Here is a 20658-nt window from a genome sequence, read left to right as displayed (position 1 = left end):
TTCAGTGCAATTTTCATAGATAAAGTAATTTTTCATGGATAGCTTAAATCTTGTTGGGGGGAATGTAAAGAATTTTCTTTCTCCTCTGTATGAAACAAAACAGGGCATGTATTGCCCTTAAAATAAGGAAAGTAAATGTATAGGGGTCTTGTGCAAAATAGTTACATAGTTTGTCAACATGTCAAATTGCACAAACACTGACAAATCTAAAACTTCAGTGTCAGATTATATCATTTATTGTTACAAGTAATTTTTCAATTGATGCTTTGAATAAAGTTCATAAATGGTACAAAAAATTCCTTTTATATTTTGAAAAACAGCACATCCTCTTAATGATTAGCGGTCTTTCTAATTATCCCACATTTTAAAATTTGAATGCACATAGTAAAACAAAGGTTGAATTTATGCTTTGAATTCATTTATTCACTTATATCACTTGTACATAAACCATTTCTATTCAGAATATATCATATAATAAATATTGATAATTGACAAAAAATCAAAAATGCAATTTTCCAATGTCAAGTCCTTTACATGGAGTAGATTCACAGAATCCCAAATCCCCTACTGTCCTTTGCCAATACTCTTCTGAGAAAGATTGATCTTGTCCCCCATGCTCAAAGCCATGCCCTGCAATAAAAACACAAAATATTACATGGTTCACAATACATTAGCTGCTTTGTATTAGCCATTCTTAAATCATTTGTCTCTTTCAATTGGATTAGGACACATGTGTAGGTATGTTTTATTGATTAATAGTAAGATTTAAACCAAGACTCATGAAGTGCAAATACATGAATAATTTCATAATAATAAAATAATTCCATCATTCAACTTTCATTTTAACAGTTATCATCATTTGCACTTTTCATTTGCCATCCAAAGTTTGAATTGAAAAGTCTACGGTAACTATCAGTATCAATACAAATACACAGGCACCTGTTGTCATCATTTGTACAGACACATTCAATACATGTCAAAGGTTCTTTGTCAAAGGTTCTTCTCTAGTAGTCCAAATATTGCATGAGGAGTTTTGGGGTTGGGCTTACCTGGCTTTTGGCCCGAATACGGATGTGACCCTGCACAGGTGAGTCCTTTGACAGGTGGGCAGGCTTCTCTATACTCAGATTGGCCAGGACATTCTCCCCAAAGATGGACTTGGCGTACATGTTGGCTGCCATAAAACCACAGTCTCCCTTCAATGCCTATAAGGATGATAAACATGTACAAGGTTCATTACAGTAGAAAGAATCGAAAAATTTAATAAAGCAATACAAACTTGAACTTTTTTCATAAATGTGAATATTTCCAATACAAAATCCTTAAATAATGAAAAGTTATAAGAAAACTACAGCTTTTGAAAGCTTATGATTGGAAAGAGTAATGCTCTGCTAACAGTTGGCAAAGTAAACGAATCTTTCATTTAATTCAAAGTCTTTGCAAATCAATCTTTGCCTTCAAAGAAAGATGCATGAAAATAAGTATTCATCAGATAAGCTTTGTATTTTTATTTCCTTAACAGGAAGTGTTCTTCTCTGTTCATTACATGAACAAATAAATTCAAAACATACCTTTTCAGGAGTGAGACATCTCATGTTGGTGATCTTGATGACATGCTGCAGGAACTCGGCGAGATCCGAGACATTGGTGTTGACAGCCACCTTGTTCTCCCACTCAAACTCGGCCCACATCTGTCGGAACTCGGTGTCGTCGCAGGAGGCAGGCACTATGTAGTCCATGATATCGATGTGGATGTCGTTGAGCACCACACAGTTACGATCGCTGCCTGCTCCACTTATGTCGTACACTGCGGCAAAAGAATACAAAAACATTGTGACTACATTCACAAAAATGTCTTCTTTTTTTTTCAAAGTTCACACTTTAACCTACATAGTTATAACTTTTTTCTGTCAAATTAGCATAAATATATGCACATAATTTTCTTTAAAGATCACATAGAAAAGTTGTTATTATTCAAATAAATCCTTTCTAATAACAATTGTTCTAACAAGTAACAAAATATCTATCTTGTTCATCTTTTCCCTTTTTTACAAAGGGGTTAAATTTAAAAAAAGCTCATGATGATTTTACCTATGTTTCCAAATATAATTCCATTTTCTGTGGAGGCCACTTTGACATTGGCTTTGATATTGCAGAAATCATGTGGAGCCATGGTCATTGGTGTGGGTTTTTCCACCAGCTTCAAGTCACCTAGAATAATACACATTTCCTTCATGCAAAGACTAGATTTTGCTTAATTTATTTCTACAAGTTGTCAAAGCTAGGTAATGACAAGAAGCAGATGAAATATATAAAATTCATTACATTGTAAAATCTCAATTTGTTCAAATGAATTGCTAGGAGAATAGGAGATAGCTTTAATAGTCTTACAATTGCAATTTAAATACCAAAAAAATATTTTTGCAGCATATAATTTCAATTTGTAGAAAATTTCAAACATTGAACCAGACACTAACCTAGAGTAGCCAGCTCCACTGTCAGGTTCTGCAGTGTGTCAGATGTCTGGTTTACAACCAGGATATCCAGCACGATGTCAAACTGGTTCACATTGACATAGGCCTCCGAATACACAGGATCCGAGAAACCAGTCAGCTGGGTTACCTAGGAAACAAACAATAGACAATCCATAAAATTTTGTTTTCTTTCAGTTTGACATAATAAACTGACATGATTGTCACAGTATATCAATCATTTATTTCTCATAGAATATATTTTTTTGGGATACAGTTAATTATTTTGAAAAAAAAAAGATTTTTCTTTCATTGAACATTTTATGGAAATATTTTCTTTAAAAAAAATTTCAACATGAAAATTGCAGCTCATATTGCTTTAATGAAAGTATGTCTACCTTGTTCAGTTTAGAAGCTCCAATAGGATCGCCATCTTTCTTGCCAGACATTCCTAAAGCTTGAGACAATGTCAGTTCAAACATGTTCTGAAAAATAAAACATTGTTACAGACAAAGAAGCAAACAAAAATAAACATGTTTTCAATTATTTTGCTTGTCAATTTCAGTCCCTGAAATTTGATTCCCCCTTTTCCCCAGTTTTAGTATCTTTATTGTTTGAGATATGTACCTCAGTAGCTCCCATTTCTGCTTTGTTGACGAGCTGAGCGAATGATATAGGGTCATCAGCTTGAACCTTGACAGTTCTCTTCTCTGAAGCCTGTCAAAGTAGAAAAAATAGCATGTACACTTTACACAATATGTACATTTCATTCCCTGTTATATCTATCACCTCTAATAGCCATGAAAAGCTTTTGTTTTCAATGTACATGTATATCTAATATCATAAATCTTCAGTAATTATAAGAAATGCTTCATTTAAGAAAGAGCTTCTTTTGCCTCTCTAGTTCCCTCTGATGAGAATGGAGGAAGGAAGTAGAAAGAAGTTCTTAAAGCAAAGACAGGTTGTAACACGCATTACTGTACAAAGCCTGACGTTGAAAATACTCATAAGAACAAATAAATGTATCACTGATAAAATGCTGGCAATTTTTACCCTCTGGAGTTCCTTTTCTTCCTCCATCTTGGCTGCCAGCATCAGGGAGAGGGACTGTCTACAGTCAGTGTTGAAGATCTCGCCCATCAGCGGGGTCTTCTCGGCCAGCACCTTCAGACAGGTCGCAATCCTATCCACATCATCATCTGTGATTGGCTAATGAATACAAAGGTATGTGCATTACAGATCCCAGGTGAACTTTATTTTTGTTTTTATCATAAAATTAAAATCCATTCTAGACATTTTAAGTGATTAAAAAAATTATATTTATATAATTGAGATAAGCAGTATATGATTTAATAGTTTACTGAATTTTTTTTTTCTGAAGCACTTAACTTTGGGTTGATTTATACATGTATTGGTAAATGGCTTGTGAGCTAAAAATAGAAATTCATAACACATGTAAAGTCTTACCTTTGTGGGCAATCCAGACTTTCCAAGATGAATAATAGCAGCCATGATTAACATAGATTCAGCCACCAGAGACTGTTAATCAGAAAAGTTAGTTATACACATTATTTCTTTTAATTCTCTTCAAAAACTGTGAATATCTTTTTTCATAAAATACAATTAATTTCTCCCACAATAGAGCATCAAGCTTTTAAAAGCAAGGCTTACATTTTGCCTCTTGACATCTGGAGTGTTAGCGATGTATTTGAGGGCCAGTTTTGTCAGGGTGGTGGCCAAAGCTGCTCCCACAAAGAAATCTCCGTCCATCATGTATTGCCTCATGGGTGGTCTACAATGATTGACACAAATCTTGAATACTCATGGTCAGTTTACATGTACATCTTATGCACAAGCACATAGCAAACTTGTGTTGATTTCATGATTAAATACTTGTACCAATATTTTTTTCTTTTAATTCCTTTTATTTAAATTGCAAAGGAGATACTTCAAACATGTACTGTGATTTTATTTTTCAAAATTCTGGGATTTCGAAAAGCAAACAATTTTGTTTTTCAACTTCACTAATCATTGGGATTACTGACCAATTTAGCCCTAAAGTATGAGAAAATTAAGTTCTCAACAAATTATGTTGAATCTGTTTCTCTTTATGTCTCTCATGGATAAAATCAAACAAGAAACCATACCTCTCCTCCTTCTTTGCGGAAGATGGGGCAGAACTAAATGCACTCTGTGTGGCATAGGTTCCGTCAGCTGTCACCAACTTCTGTACCTGTCCACCGGACTGCATCTCTGTAATTCATAATTAAAATCAATCATCAGGTATAAAATATCATTTCATCTCTTCTTCATTTTGTATTTTGTTTCAAAAAATTATCACATAAAAAATTATTTTTGGCTCTGTAATTTTAAATATAAATTCATGTTGAAATTTTTGTCATCTTGAAATCTTATACACTTATATAAGATGCATACATTGTTTGTAGTTTAATTCTCAGCCAATTTACAATGTACATTGCCAGAACATTTGCTACACTGATGAAACAAAGTCCACTTACCATCATCAGCCACTTCTCCAGCAGCTTTCTTTATTTCATCATCCACAATTGGAATCTACCAAACAACAAAAACTCCAGTGTCCAAAATCAAAGGCAAAGAAATATTCCCTTATAAATGTACATTGACATTGCATTTCCCTAAAACTTATTATCTCAATGAACTATTTATAAAACTATTTACTTCCATATGCTTCTGTATGTAACAAATATCATGCAGCATATTCATAAAAGTTTTGTACATGAGAGCCTTTTTCTTACCTCTCCCAATGCTTGTCGGATCATGGTCATGACATTCTGGATGTCATCATTGGTTTCGCAATATTCTCCTAGAATCCACAATGCAGCTCTGTGGATCCTGCAGAAATAAAAATTGTGCATTTAATTCAATGTATATTAACATCCTACAAAAAATACTGTAGACGTATTATATTTTGCGAGTACAATGTATTGATATTTGCCGGAAAGAGGTTTTTGAACAAATTGGCGTGGATTTGATTTAGCGTATTCCTGAATGTTCCTATTAATTTACATGTGTGCATGACATTTAGCGATGTACTTGATTTAGCAAAGCTGTATTCCGCCAGAATATGTTAACAGTAAACAGCATGTTATTATATGAATTAAACTAAGAAGTCTAAGAAAGGATTACAGTGATCGTTTTTCAATAAATCATGAAACACTAAGTTTTTAGATTAAGCATGCATTTTTGAAATACAGGGCACCATAAAAAGTATAAATTGTGAATAAGGAACTCTACAATGATTTCCAAAAGCTGTATAAAATGGAGACCTTAAAACCATTTATATTTTGGCTCTATGCCTCTGGCGGCCGTATCAGCCAGTGCAGTACAATCTGGACTTACTTCATGGCTTTGATGGAGGGGAAGATTTCCTGCAGTTTGCTGATGATGAGTCCCCTCAGTGACTCGAACCTCTGGATGGCCTCCCTCACAAACACCAACACGTCCAGTGCTGCCAGCTCGTTCTGGTCTCCCAGAAACTCGATCAGCTGCAAAACAAACAAAAAATTATTTATTGAATGTTTTAAGATAGAACATTTCGACAATCCTGTTGAAAACCTTAGTAGCTCTCTGGGCTAGAGTCTCCCAACTAGAAACACTCCTTTTTTTTTAAACTATCAAAATGTACACATGTCAATAGAATTTGCATGGTAGAAAATATATCCTATGGAAATTTTTTTAACCATGTTATAGGAAATGCAATTCTTATCAGGACACTTAAGATTTTCTTTCAGTGTCGTTACACATACCACAGGGATGATGGTGGCAGCAATGTCCTGGAACTTGATACAGCACTGATGCAGTGTGCGGACCAGCAGCTGGCGGTATTTCCCAGTGTCCTCATGTTCTACGTTGTTGGTCTTAACCACTTCTTTTTTCAACACCAATACCATCTGCGTTCAAAAAAGCAAACTTTTGAATACAAGCTTACCAGTTTTTTTTCTTCTTTCTATACAGAGGAGAATCATATAAACAAGAGGTTTTCTTAATGTGATTTTTTATCATCAAGATTTCATAATATTACCTGATTTTATTATATTCTCTCTACATCTGTCAAATTAAATCTAGATCTGAAGACGTCTTACCTCTTCAATGTTTCTGGAGGAGACAAGGTCAAGAGCCAAGGTCAAGGTCTTTTTCCTCACTTCTAAATCTGGAGCACTCAACACTCTCAAAATGTCCATCACCAAATCCTGGAAAAGAACAATATAATCACTTTTCATTTTCAGATCATCTTGACATATCAAGTGTGTAAATCTAAAGTAATTTGACTCATATTGTAACCCAGAGTAAATGCAAACTAGGCAACTCTCTGTCAATATAATTTTAAGTTCAGAAAGAATTCTTACCTGTAAAACCTTCTCATGAGCTGGCACCTCCTTCAGAGCTATCAGACGGTCTAGTACGATCAGTTTGACATTGTTGTCACTTTCTTTGATGATCAGCTCTATGTAACAGCTAGCGGCAGCCTAAAAAGTAGGAAAAATAGGAACTCAATCAATCATTAAGACAACTTTGGTCTTAGAGCACAAGATAAAATTTTGCAGAAAAGCAGTAAATCTGTACTGAGTTTTTAATTTGGCAAGTCATTCTTGCATTTTTAACTCTTTTATTATACACATAATAGCTGACATCATTATGAATGATATATTTTCTGCAATCTAAAAATGATTGTAAAAATGGTCAGACATTGATAATTGCAGTAGGGAGACGGTTATATGGTTTGTACCTTGACTGCGGTAGGAGCACTAGACAGAGTGACTAGGGTACCAGCTGCCTCATAGCGGACCGCGGGACTCTGGGAGTTCAGGAGGTTGTAAATACAACGGATAAATCGAGCCCTCTCTGATGGGTTGTTGTGGCATACCTGAGGAATAAAATAAAAATAATAAAGATTTAGATTCTAATGTTTTCTATAGGTGAAAATTTCTACATGCTTGAGACCAATCAGAGTTAAAATTTTAGCACATTTATATATACTCCAGTCATGTATGTTGAACATGAATAATTTTTAGGAACACTAATCTAATTAATCTGCTACTGCTTCTTCAAGGTACAGTGTGTAAATGTATATCCACAGAACATCTAATTCTAATTAGGTTGCTCTAATTATAGCTGAAGGTAAAAATTTCCTAACGTATTGCAAAGAGACAGTTTTTTGGTATTTAATTTGAGTTTAATCAACTGTAAGTAGGTAAATCAGGCAGAAGTGTACTTGTATCATTATAAAGCTACATTTTGTTTTCACATCAACAATAACTCACCTTGTAGATCAGCTCCACAATGACCAGCTGTAGGATGTCTCCGAATGAGTTGACCTGGTCTATGCAGCTACTCAGGTAGTTCAGGGCTCTCTCCTGGAAAAAGAAGTATATCAAAAATCAAGTTCTTTCATCTTTTACACAAACTGTACACAAGAAATTTACTCTGCTTCTCCATTTGGTAGAACACATTTAACAAATAGCTGATCTTTATGTTACTTTTACAGTGATTCTTAATCCAACTGAATTTCTACCACAAAACATGCATCATGCTGGCTGTGACTTGAATTTTTACCTGATCAGCATGAATCAGCATCATGAAGGCATTTCTCTTGCAGGACATGTCCTGTTCTCCCTCCAGGAACTTGGCAATCAACTCCGGAGCATCAGGGATCAGGGAGTCATGGTTTCTGTTTATTATAAACAAATTTCATTACTAATAAAATGAAATTATGAAATAATTCTCACACAGACCCAATACACATTTATTCTAACTAGAGAGCAAACTAGACATGACTGAGATGGTGTCCATCTCAAGGGGCCCTGCTTAAATAAAGGACATTAAGATGTAAAGTATACAGAGGATCTTGCTCTGACCTTAACCTTTGACTTAGGAATTCAGTTAAAGGCCAATGCACATCCTTTTACCAAAGGCACTCTCTGAGGGAAGTATGGGGCAGATTGGACAGAGAAGAGAAAATATGGTTCAGACAAGTGACGCTGGACAGACAGAATGTTCACTAACACAGCATAGTGGGCCCTTATATAATTCTTCAATATTTGTGATCTCAAAAACGAAATAAACCTTTGAACACAATTTTGTCAACCTAACCTATGCAGTCCTATTTTTTGTACCTGTAAATGGTTTAGATTGTGAATGTTGATGTAAACACTTATACACTGTACCTGTAGATGGTGTAGATGGCCAGGACAGCGTTGCGTCTAACATAGGAGTGTCTGTGTTCAAGACACTGCCTGATGGCGGGCATCAGTGGCTCTAACAGCTCGGCCTCCTTCAGCTTACAAAGGAACCGCAGAGTGGAGCCCCGGATAAACTCATTGGGGTGCTGCAGATCCTGTTAAGTTTAAATATTTTAATAAATAACTAGAACAAAATGATCTCAAACAAATTTAGACCCTTTTACTGTAATTTCACTCAGAGCTCAACCCCATTACCAGAATCTTACTTTGTAGAAAAATAACCATTAACACAAGATGAAGATTAACATTTATTTTCCCTCTTTTCTTTTTGCTATGTTAAGAGATTGGTAGAAGCCATACCTTTCTGTACGCGTCGCACACAAGAATCATTTCGTGCAACATCTTGCCGTCGGGGGTGTACTTGGGCACCACCTCCCAGAAGATGAGCAGCAGCTTCTTGATCATGTGATCTTGGATGGGCATGACGAATCGGATGATGGTCATCAGGAGAGTGGGCAGCTTCTCTCCATTCAGAATCTGCTGGATGGTCTTCTTCAGGGCCTCAGTCTTTGTCTTAATGTCTCCCTTTTCTAAAAATATGATGCAAGATGAAGTTGAAAGAAGTTATCCTACTGGCAAAGTGAAACCAGATAGTGCATAAATGTATTTTGAAGCATTATGCTCAGTATGACATTGAACTTGATGGACTTTACTTGAACCTTACTTGTGAGCTTGACTTTTAAAGTAGAATTTATTTTCAGTCTTATTTCTTACTAATATTTTGTTGGAAACTTAAAACAAATTTAGGGGAAAGAATGCTGATTTTCTTTTATAGGAAATGTGGTCTAGAAGTCAGACCCAACATGAAATGTGAAAATCCTCAACTTAAAAATCACTGTCATATACAGATGAAATAACTCCCAAACACTGACCTAGATCCTGTCGGAGCTGGAGTTCTGTGGGAGGTTCTGCGTCAGAGGGGATGTTGATCAGGGTGTAACACGGCTGTTCTGCCAAAGTAGCCATCTTGTCCTCTTTTGTCTATAATTAGTATTACACATACACTAAAGATCACATCATGACATGATCATCTCAATATCATTTGACATATATGATTCAAAAAAATCTGTGAGGAGACTGAAATGTAATTCATGATTTCTGGCTGTCATGTTATATTACCATATATAGGCAAATTATATAATAATGATGAACATGATGAAAGTACTAAAGTGTATCACTGAATAAAGCATAATATCATCAGAGTAAATGTACTTTTTAATAAAAAGATTCATTTTCACTTCCACCAGGTAAATATGTTCTACTTATCATGCTAATTTAACAGTTAAAAAATGGTCGCAGAAAATGGTGAATGCAGAATTCTGCTTTCATTAAACAAGAGTACTCCGCAATGAGGAAACAACTGCTAAACAAAATCAAAATATAAACTAGCATTGAACTAATGACAGGGTTATTTTCTAAGGGAAGCCTTTGAAACAAAACTAAATAGTTGAAAAAATGGTGTATACATCAAGTCCTAAATTAAAATATTGGAAAACACATATTTAGTTAAAAATCATAAATGTCAATATATTGTCAAAACGATGTCATTGACGAATGATAGCAAAATTTAGTGATTTTGAAAGTCTAGTTTTAAATAATTTATAACCAATGATAGTGGGGTTTTTTTCTTCAGAAATTGAGGTTTTTAACTTTTAATCATATTATACAACACCATCTTAAAATGAGCTGCTCTACAAGATGAATAAAAACTACAATATACATGTAATAAGTTTTCAAAGATGCTATTTTCCCCATCACTTACCATCATTTCCATTCCTTGCTTGCCATGAACAATTTGTGATTAATGATGAAAATAATGATGGTTTGGATTTAACCATTGCCAGATATTTAGCATTTGAGAGAGAGAGAGAGAGAGAGAGAGAGAGAGAGAGAGAGAGAGAGAGAGAGAGAGAGAGAGAGAGATATCAGATAAATTCCGAAAACTATAGAGAGGTTCTCATAAACCATCAAATCAAATCAATCAGAGTATGATTTTATTTCTAAGTATTACGTTATTCTTTACAAAATTGAACATAATTGAATATGCTATGACCAGTTACTCAGTGATACTCTTTTCGCCGGCAACAGGGCAAAATTCCTAACGCCACCATTGCAGTTTACTTAGAATACTTATCCTATCCTACGTACCACATCTGTATGATATATAACAATATGATACTTGATATCGAATTACATCTATCTTAAATGTTAAAAAGAACATAGGCTATATCAAAACGCTTACTTGTTCAGTTGTCGGCAATTTTTTCTTCAATATTATATTATATTGACGTGGCCGACCCACTTGCTATGACGTCACAAAAATTAGTTAAGATTTTACGAAATGTCAAACCCGATAACAAATTGAACAAAATTAAGAGATATACATGTATTATATTTTTGCAAGCTCATAATTCTGTGTTCAATTATTATTTGCTTTTTAGAATTTGTCTTTACAACTGTGTTTTTTGTTTGTTTTTGTTGAAAGTAAACTGGAGCTTTTCCATGATTTCTGAGTGATGTCCCCTTTTTTGGACAATCTTCAATGTTGAGAAGGCTAAAATCTCGAAAGTCATGGCTGCTCTCAGAAGGACAACTAGATTATTGAGACATGTTTTATGCAATTCACGGACCACAACAGTGGTACAGACACGAACAATAGGAGAAATATGGGTCGATGGGAGCTGCATCAACCGTACGTTTTGAACGTTTACTGTAAACATGTTACACGTTTTGAACGGTCCAGTACCATCTCTTGATTTAGCAATATCAGTATATGGCTTGAAAAAACTATATAGCTTTATAAAGCTATTCAAAATAGCTTGATAAAACTATTTATATGCAGTTTTTGAAGAAAACATTTATTGTAAGAAATAGACAAAAATCACAATTAACTTGCTAATCATATTTGCACCATATCTTGACCATTAAACTTAACCCAAATTATAAAGATAGTTTTAACACTGCAGCTTTTAAACATTTTTAAGCAAAAAATATCTTTCCATTGTTAGGGTATCTGTTCACCACCTGCACTGTGCAATGAGGCGTGAATAAGTATGATTCCCCCTCATTGTGATAATTATTATCAAAACACAAAATACTACAGTAAAGTGCTTATATTTTTAATGGTGTATACTTCACATGTAATAAGATTCATTGTATGATTGTTGATACATCATTAGTTATGAAGATAAAATCCTCTGTTGTCGTTATTTCTATAAAGTTGACCTGCACCTAAGATTGGACATTTTGATTTTTTATGTCTTCCAACTAACAGTCCATAAATTAATTAAGATCTCATATAATTTTCAGGCTTTTGATTCTGTAAATTAATGGCTGCAATAATATAAATGCTTCTCAATTTCAATTTTTTTATTCTCTCAAACCATTAAAATACACATGAACAAGAACAATTCTTGATTCCCACATGGCCAACATTTTGATTTACACACCTGAGTGATCAGAAGTCTATAGTACGGCTCTAAAAATGAAATCCACTTAGCCAACACAAATCTACCTCTATTTTACCTATATTTTTTCAAAATGTTGGCTAAGTGGGAAGACACCATCCCCAGGGATTGACAGGTTAACTTCTTCTAACAGGTTGGGACCAATCGCCCAAATGGGACATATTATTTTGTACACAGATTCTGAACATATCGATCTACATCCCAGATTTCATGAATATGCAATGACTCATTTAATCACTGGTAATACTGTACCAATCATTTCCTTTTAGCTGCACTGGGATTAACAGAAGAACAAAAACAGATTCAAAAAGTTGCTACTGATTATGCTAAAAATGAGCTTTTCCCAAACATGGCAAAGTGGGATGAAGAGGTAAATTAATATACTAATTAATTTATATCTGCAAAAGAATAAAAGCTTGCACTTTTAGCAGCTAGCAGAGCCCTAAGCTGCATGATTAGGAGTACCGGTAAGTAATATATTTATTATAGAATTTTTTTTCTGTTTTTTCATACATAAGTCATTTTCCAGACTTAAAATGTTCTTCTCTTTTTAGACGGAGGCTCTATGAGCCTCCTCTATTGCTACCGGTCAGCTCACATGTGACGTCGATAGTGGATTTGACGGACACCACCTAGCGGCAAAAATTGCAATATTTGTTTGGGATTCATATTTCAATATAATTATTGAAATAAATATCTTGTTTGCAATTACAATAAATAGAACTATACATATTGCGATCAATAAACATAATTTCTCTCGAAAATTTTTGTCCATGAGTCATGAGTTTAAGAATAGGAATGGTGTGTAGTCGTTTAGTGGCTATTTATACTTTTTATACAGCTTCGTGTCCGTGACGGCAAATAATGAGGATTCCTCAAGAACCATCTTGTGTTGACCGAAATATTGAATAATCATGAGATTCAATGGATAAACACGACGTGGTTCTTAGTCTGTATCGCATATTACTTGCGCATTATCAATTAATCTCCTGCGGAGATATATCTTTCTATGTATAGTACACTCCCGCCCCCGACATCGATCCAATAAAATGATTATTCAACAAGTTGAACCACTGCTATATGAACTTTAGTATTCCCCCAATTTAGTACAGACAATCGTGATCGTAGCATGGCACATTTTAGTTAAGTTTTACTTGGCATGCATACTAAACCTACTATAAGGATAGTGAAACAAATAAATTAAACATCCAGATTACACCCTTTAACGCACTCCCCCCCCCCCTTCCACACACACATTCAGTGTGTGCACAGGTAGAGTACCCAGGCCACATGCTGTGAAGCTTGATTAATCCTGCATTGTCTGGCCAGCGCTGTCAATTTCAAAGTAGGTTGGGAAGTCAGTGTGTTTTTGCAAGCTGATAAGAGAATTTGCGTGAAAAAAGTGTAAAAACATTTGACAGAATGTACATATTTTCTTTTAAAAGTGAAGTACGGGGTATTACAAGATCCGCCGCGGTATATTATTTAAAATTTAGCTTTAAAGAGATGTTACAGCGAATTCTCTTCATCTTGGATATTTTTAAATATAGTTAGATAAAAGAATAGATCTTGGATATTTTTAAATATAGTTAGATAAAAGAATAGAAGTTGTGCATATACTGAAAGATTGAATCTTTTTACAGCAAAAAAAAAAACTTGCAATTGCGTGTTAAATATTTTTCCGAAATTCTTAATTTATATCTCTAAACTTTTGTTTACACCAGAAGTAAAATCTGTATAAATTCGTGATATTTTCATCCCTTGCAGAAAGTCACGATGAAATGTTTACAGTTGATGCGCAAAGCTGTTGATCAAAAGGCTGAGCTAGCAATATTTACTTATTGGACCGCCTGAAATGATTAAATCAACGGTAATTTTGAGCAAAATTAAGCAAAATGAGCTTTAGCGCGTTTCTTATATATAAATATTTCATCTCCATAACTTTTTGAAACGCTTAGAAATATATTTGATCACTCTCTACAATTGAAACGTACATTCTGCAAAAGAAAAAGAACAACAACTATGCGAGATTAAGATCATGCACGTATTACCTACATGTAACATTAGGGGTTTTTAAGGATGAACGATTTTTTTTCATATGAAAAAAGTTCACTGTTCAAAAGTTTTGATTGATTATGTATCATAAATTTTAGTATATATTGTGAATCATTAGGTATAGTTCTAACTTACAAAATATTTTTTTGTTTGTAATTTGTTGTGGCATATTCCATAAAAGAGCATAGATATGTTATATTTAGTATTGCAAACTCTTAATTGATACTCTACACCTTCTATACCTTAAAATTTGAAGAAGAAAAAACCATTATTATTTTTGGGAGTTGATTTTTATCAACTCTCCTATGCAGTTACTCTGGCAAACCGGAAGTGAAACTGTGTTTGGACCTAACCACAGATCATCGCCAGGGGCGTAGCTAAGGTTTAAGGTTTGTTTGTTATGGAAGCATATTAAGACAGGGAGAAGCCCTGTTGGGGGCCCAAGGGGCGAAGCCCACGGAAGCTGACGAGTTTTCAGCATTTCAGACACTTAATTTTGAGTATCCAGAAAAAGGAGTTCCATCAAAATAACCCTGGTTTTAAATGTGTAAAATTCTATATCTTACTTCATCATCATAATAACATTAACGATAAAGAAGAAAAAGTAGTGTCTGATTTATGATGAGATTAATTTAATTTTATATATAACAAGTACCCCGTCCTTCTCTAAAATAGTAATAAAAAAATTGCTCACACCTCGTAATATCCGCATATTTTCTGAAGGTGGTGCGAAAACAGATTTCACTAGCGCTGAGGGCTGACATTTACATGTATTGTAGTTTATTTCATTTGGTTTCTACTCATTAATTAATTAAGTTCGTTATTGTTATTTTACATTCAAAATTTAAAAAAAAATGAAAATATCAATAGAAATTCAAATGATCAGAAATTGTTTTAAATAGTTATATGTTAAGAACTTGATTTTTTTTTTTACAAAACAATGTGGAAGCACCTACTTCCGCGCTTCAATGGAAGCTACGCCACTGATCGCCGCTGACAAGACCTTGTTCTCGAAAATAATCGATAAATTCGATGTAATGCATTATGAAGCATTAAATATTATTATATTTAAATATTGCTTGAATCCATAAAATTTTTCAGAAATATTTACATTACTGATACATAGTTTGATGGAATTTATTCTATCTTAAAATATTACGCAACATGATTCATATGATGTTTTCCCAGAATTCTTAAAATTGTCGGAAAAGCCCGAAAATTCATATTATGAAAATATGCGTTATTCAATTACGGATAAGAAACTACTTGGCATGCAAAATTACATATCGTTGATTTTAAGATAAATATCAATCGATTAAATCAACTCCCGTTGGTACTTCAATACTTGGAATTATTAGATTAATCTCCTCCGCAATGATGCCTCCGTCTCTCAGTACTTTCAGTACTTTGATTAGATTTATGAACTTAATTGTTATATGTATACTTTGTGCATGCATGGATTAAGAAATAATCATTTCTACGTTTTTTGGCCAAAACTATGGAGTGGCGAATATATGTAACAGAGTTATAGTTAAAGACTTTTGGGTGTCAATTATTCTTTTACTAGCTCTAATGTGGAAGTGAGAGCTTTGATCTGACTGGCAATGTTAAATTCTAGTTGGCAGAAATCTTTCATATCATTTTTTCTTAAATTCTTTTTTTTAACACTTAAATACCATGTATATTCATTAAAAATTTTCTCATTTCAGGAAATATTTCCTGTTGATACCTTGAAGAAAGCTGGAGAACTGGGATTTGGAGCAATATACTGCAGGGAAGAAAGCGGAGGGACGGGTTTGAACCGCCAGGATGCCTCAGTAATCTTTGAAGCATTATCTCAGGGATGTGTCAGCACCACAGCATACATAAGCATTCACAAGTAGGTATCATAGTACATTTTCCAGAAGTTACTGTAAACATACTAATTTGGCTGTGTATTCTTTTAGCGTTTGTGGTGGAATGCGGCTTCCGCTAAATGCTATGCATATATGTACAAGAATAGTCACATTCAGGAATACGCTAATTCAAATCCATACTATTTTGCTCAAAAACAATTTTCTGCCATATATTGTACACACCAAATATAATTCATTTACAGTACTACATATACCACAAACTGAAGATACACATGTACTATCTAAATCTTTTGATTCATGTCCTAATCATTTTGAGTAACTAAAATTATAAATGTATCACGAAACAATTTTTCTTGTGATCTTACATCAGCTAGTATATACATGTAAATGTCCCACTCATTTTACTAATAGCTGTTATGGTTACATGCATGATTTGATTTACATTTCGTTTTATTTGTAAAAAAAAAATTACTTTAGATATTTGTAATATTTTTAAATTCCCTTGTTATCTTCATTTGTTTAAACTTTTTAACATCTATAAACATTGAGGTACCTTTCATACAGTAAAAACGCTAGTTTAAATCTGTTAGAATAATTTAGCATACCAGTAAAGAGTAGATCAATGCCTCCTTCACTGTCCAATAGAAACTCAATGATGTTATTTATAAAGTATATAAATAGATTGATATTCTGTGATAGCATGTGTGCCTGGATGATCGATGAGTTTGGGAACAAAGAGCTGTCTCAGAAATGGATTCCTCAGCTCAGCACCATGGAGAAACTCGCCTCCTACTGCCTGACCGAGCCAAACCACGGGAGTGACGCCGCAAACCTCAGCACCACCGCCAAACAAGTGGGAGACAAGTTTATACTGAACGGATCAAAGGTTAGATAAAAATACTGGTATATGATTATATTTAAAGGCAAAAAAAAATGGTTTTTTTTCTCAGGCACTGCTAAATAAGGTCCAATTCTGTCTCACTAATTATGTTTTTATTTGCTTTATTGAAAAGGAATAACTGAATTTTTTATTTTAGATTTGAAATTGAAAAAAAAAAAATGAAAAATTGAGTTTAAAATGAATTATTCCCCTTTTCAAATCTTGCAATGAAATCGACAAAACAAATAAATAATGATTGCCCAGAGTATTATATTTTAGAATGTTTGCTCTAAGAAAGGAAAGATTTATTTTGTAATTATGTATGAGTATCCATGTTTGCGTATATGAGCATGTCATGTATTACTTGGGTACATCCATATTCGCTAGCCTAGGGTCTAAGATCTGCTTCTGTCGTACAATCATGGACTCTTTGCTATAGTGAAGATGGTGTACATCTTATCTACCGGGTATGCATAATTTGAATGGTTAATTTTTTTTGGACAAAAAATGTTCTGAATGTTAAACGTTGTTGACAGGCTTTTATCAGTGGAGGGGGAGACACAGACGTATACGTCGTGATGTGTAGGACGGGGGAGCAGGGCCCTAAAGGAATCTCCTGTATGCTGGTGGAAAAGGGGTCTCCTGGATTAGCTTTTGGCAAGAAGGAGAAAAAGGTTTGGTGTCTGGATGTTAGAAATAATTCCTCTTTGTGAAAACTGAACAGATTGCTTAAGGGAGACAACTCTTTATGATGATGTGTTTTGAGTGGGTGTTTCTCGAAATTCATTTTATACTTGGTGAAGTAAAAATGTGTTTTCAAAATTCTTAGGCCTAAATAATTTAAAATGACAAAATTCATTAAAAAAAAAAATTCTTGTAGAATTTTTTCAAAGTATTCAATTTTTTTTTTAATTGTCTGAAGGTTGGATGGAACTCCCAGCCCACTCGAGCTGTTATATTTGAAGACTGTGAAGTTCCAGCCTCTAATCTGATAGGGGAGCTGGGGGATGGTTTCAAAATTGCCATGAGAGGACTGAATGGAGGAAGAATTAATATAGGTGGGTTCAGGAAAAGAATGCATTTGTGTATCTACATGTGTGTATCTACATGTAACAATTTTTTCGTGGAAAGCTGTTTTATTTTTTCATTAATTTGAAATATATGTACATTTAATTGAACTTCGATATATTGAACCCTGATATCTCGCATACAATGGATATGTCAAATTTATTTGTAAGTCCCAACCACTTATTCCTTAAATATTTTACCCTCGATATTTCGAATACTGGAATACCTCGAAGTTTTTGAACAGTCCCATCTAGTTTAAGATAACGAAGTTTGACTGTATTCATTTATATATTCAGTACTTCAGCGTGAAAGAAACAATAAATTATATACATGTAGGATTCCAAAAGATTGACTTAAAGTCAGTCTTTTAGAATATAAAAGTCCATATAATGCTCAGCTCTTTCATTCAAAATAATCCATAGTGAATTTTAAATATGTTACATGTACCTCTTTGTTTAGAAAAAAAAGGAAGTTGAACAAGTTTATTTTCTGTTAATAGCTTCCTGTTCATTAGGAGCAGCACAATCCAGTATTGAACTCGCAAGGGATCATCTCAAAGTTCGAAAACAGTTTGGAAAAACATTGGATAGTTTTCAGGTTATTACATTTCATGTAAATCATGGATTTTTTATTTGATTATTTTTTTTTGGGGGGGGGGGGGGGGGGGGGGCTTAATTGAAGGTTAATAAGCTACATTAATATATGGATAAAAACGATAAATGTTGGCAATGCAAACTTAATAGGCCTGCCAGTTAATAAATTGGTGTTTAGTATATATAACCATATTTCTATTTTTTAAAGCTATAACCAAAGAGGTTCTTTTTCTTTGTAGCATCTTCAATTTACCCTAGCAGACATGGCTACCAAACTAGTGACCTCTCGTAACATTGTCAGAATGGCAGCCCGAGCCCTGGATGAGGACTGGTCAGAGAAAGTGGCCCTGTGCTCCATGGCCAAGTACTTTGCAACTGAAGAATGCTCTAAAGTAGGTCCAGATTTTGAGAACATTTTTGCCCCGTTTTCCTATTTACTGTAGTTTCCGTATTTTTCGTGAGTACTTAGTTCTGCAATACAACAGTCTGGCATCAAAACGCTAGAATATAAAATCGCAAATGCCAAATTTTTATCAAAGTTTTCTTTAGCTTGCGTCTGTCTGAAATATAAAAGTGAGATTTTAGAGATATGCTACTCGTGATTTCACGCAGATATTAATCGTATTTAATTAGGAATCTACAGTACATATCATCATTGATATCTCTTTCATACATATTTGAACTTTATTTTGTAGATCTGTAATGACGCCCTTCAACTCCACGGCGGGTATGGCTACCTCAAAGACTATGCTGTACAGCAGTACGTCCGGGACATCAGAGTCCATCAAATCTTAGAAGGTGACTAACTGTACATTGTATATGAAAAATATTCCAAGTTGTTCACATATGTATACAGATTGAATGTAGTATTTATTGAATTATGATAACTTTGTTTAGTCAATCAATGCAGATATTTTTATTCTAAATTGATCTGGATTAATTGACATATCTTAGTCAAGAGTCATGAGAGGAAAAGAAGAGAGAGAGAGAGAGAGAGACAGAGACAGAGAGAGAGAGAGAGATTATAACAAACTCTGAATATGTAATGCCAATTAATTGTTCTTCTTTTCATTTCAGGAACAAATGAAATCATGAGACTTTTGATATCCAGAGATTTATTAACAGATGGGGAAAGGAAATACTCTTGATGATGTCTTAATATTCTGTTGTTTTTTTATGCCAACATGGTTTTCTACTGAAATGAAATTATCTTCTAAATATCTTTCAAACTGGAACATTGTAAGAAACTAGAGTGTGGAACTTATGAATATGGTAATTAATGCTTGAATAAGCCCACATGCACGATATTTGACACTTTTTTTTTGGCAAAACAGTAGCATATACCTGGTACCTTTATTAAAACTTATTACATGTTCATTTTCAATGGCTTTATTTTTTAATATAAAAGTCCATTCACAGTATTATTACAAGTGTACATGTATGTACTTGAAATTGGGTATTTTTTCTTCACCCAGTCACAACTGTTGTACATGTTGTTTTTTATTCAAAGAAAGTTCATGTTTTGTCGCTGGAAATTTGTTTATAGATTTTTGTTTACTCCCACTAGTCTCATTGCTGCTATGAAGTTTTAGAAAAAGTTTTTATTGAAATTTTTGAATTCTGTGTAATAAATTATTTATGCACTGTTTAATGTCCCTTCAATTCATAGTTGTTATTTTTTGTTAATAAACATTTTTATTTTTATTACTGACTGATTAAGTATGAAAATGCAAACAGTAACTAAATGGAAAGTTAAAATATTTTATTTTGCTAAACATCTTAATACATATGTGACTGTGATATTGAATAAATGTAAAACAAATTGATTTTTGTGTTTTTCTTTAATTAAGGAATATTGCTGAAGCGTCTAGAATGTCTTTGACATCGTAAGAATATAGATATATGTTCAGGCCCCATTATCACCAACTTTCCTCAAGTCAATACTCAACCTCAAGTCTAAGTTTTGACCTCAAATTCATGCACTGTT

At 33.8% G+C, this 20658-nt stretch overlaps 2 protein-coding genes across 2 annotated transcripts; one reads left to right on the top strand and one right to left on the bottom strand.

Moving 5' to 3' along the window:
* Positions 1-362: 362 nt before the first annotated feature.
* Positions 363-11023, bottom strand: LOC128184322 (coatomer subunit beta-like). Its single transcript, XM_052853760.1, has 24 exons — positions 10995-11023; positions 9625-9733; positions 9053-9282; positions 8678-8847; positions 8067-8181; positions 7775-7867; positions 7240-7377; positions 6860-6979; positions 6596-6703; positions 6260-6403; positions 5853-5998; positions 5249-5345; positions 4991-5045; positions 4619-4724; positions 4143-4263; positions 3939-4010; positions 3525-3680; positions 3099-3188; positions 2870-2956; positions 2478-2622; positions 2092-2211; positions 1572-1807; positions 1050-1205; positions 363-630 (listed from the first exon to the last, which is right to left on the bottom strand). The coding sequence occupies exons 2-24, from the start codon at positions 9716-9718 to the stop codon at positions 565-567; spliced, it is 2865 nt and encodes a 954-aa protein (XP_052709720.1). The 5' UTR covers positions 9719-9733; positions 10995-11023; the 3' UTR covers positions 363-564.
* Positions 11024-11277: 254 nt separating this feature from the next.
* LOC128184328 (isobutyryl-CoA dehydrogenase, mitochondrial-like) lies at positions 11278-20497 on the top strand. The gene is made up of 10 exons (XM_052853769.1): positions 11278-11444; positions 12489-12589; positions 15984-16153; positions 16830-17016; positions 17547-17684; positions 17933-18068; positions 18578-18675; positions 18911-19063; positions 19367-19469; positions 19749-20497. The coding sequence occupies exons 1-10, from the start codon at positions 11324-11326 to the stop codon at positions 19817-19819; spliced, it is 1278 nt and encodes a 425-aa protein (XP_052709729.1). The 5' UTR covers positions 11278-11323; the 3' UTR covers positions 19820-20497.
* The last annotated feature ends 161 nt before the right edge of the window (positions 20498-20658 follow it).

The sequence above is a fragment of the Crassostrea angulata genome, chromosome 5 (assembly GCF_025612915.1).
Source record: "Crassostrea angulata isolate pt1a10 chromosome 5, ASM2561291v2, whole genome shotgun sequence".
In the NCBI taxonomy this organism is placed as follows: domain Eukaryota; kingdom Metazoa; phylum Mollusca; class Bivalvia; order Ostreida; family Ostreidae; genus Magallana; species Magallana angulata.
Note: the sequence above shows the minus strand (reverse complement) of the source record. Positions and strands in the feature narration are given on the sequence as shown.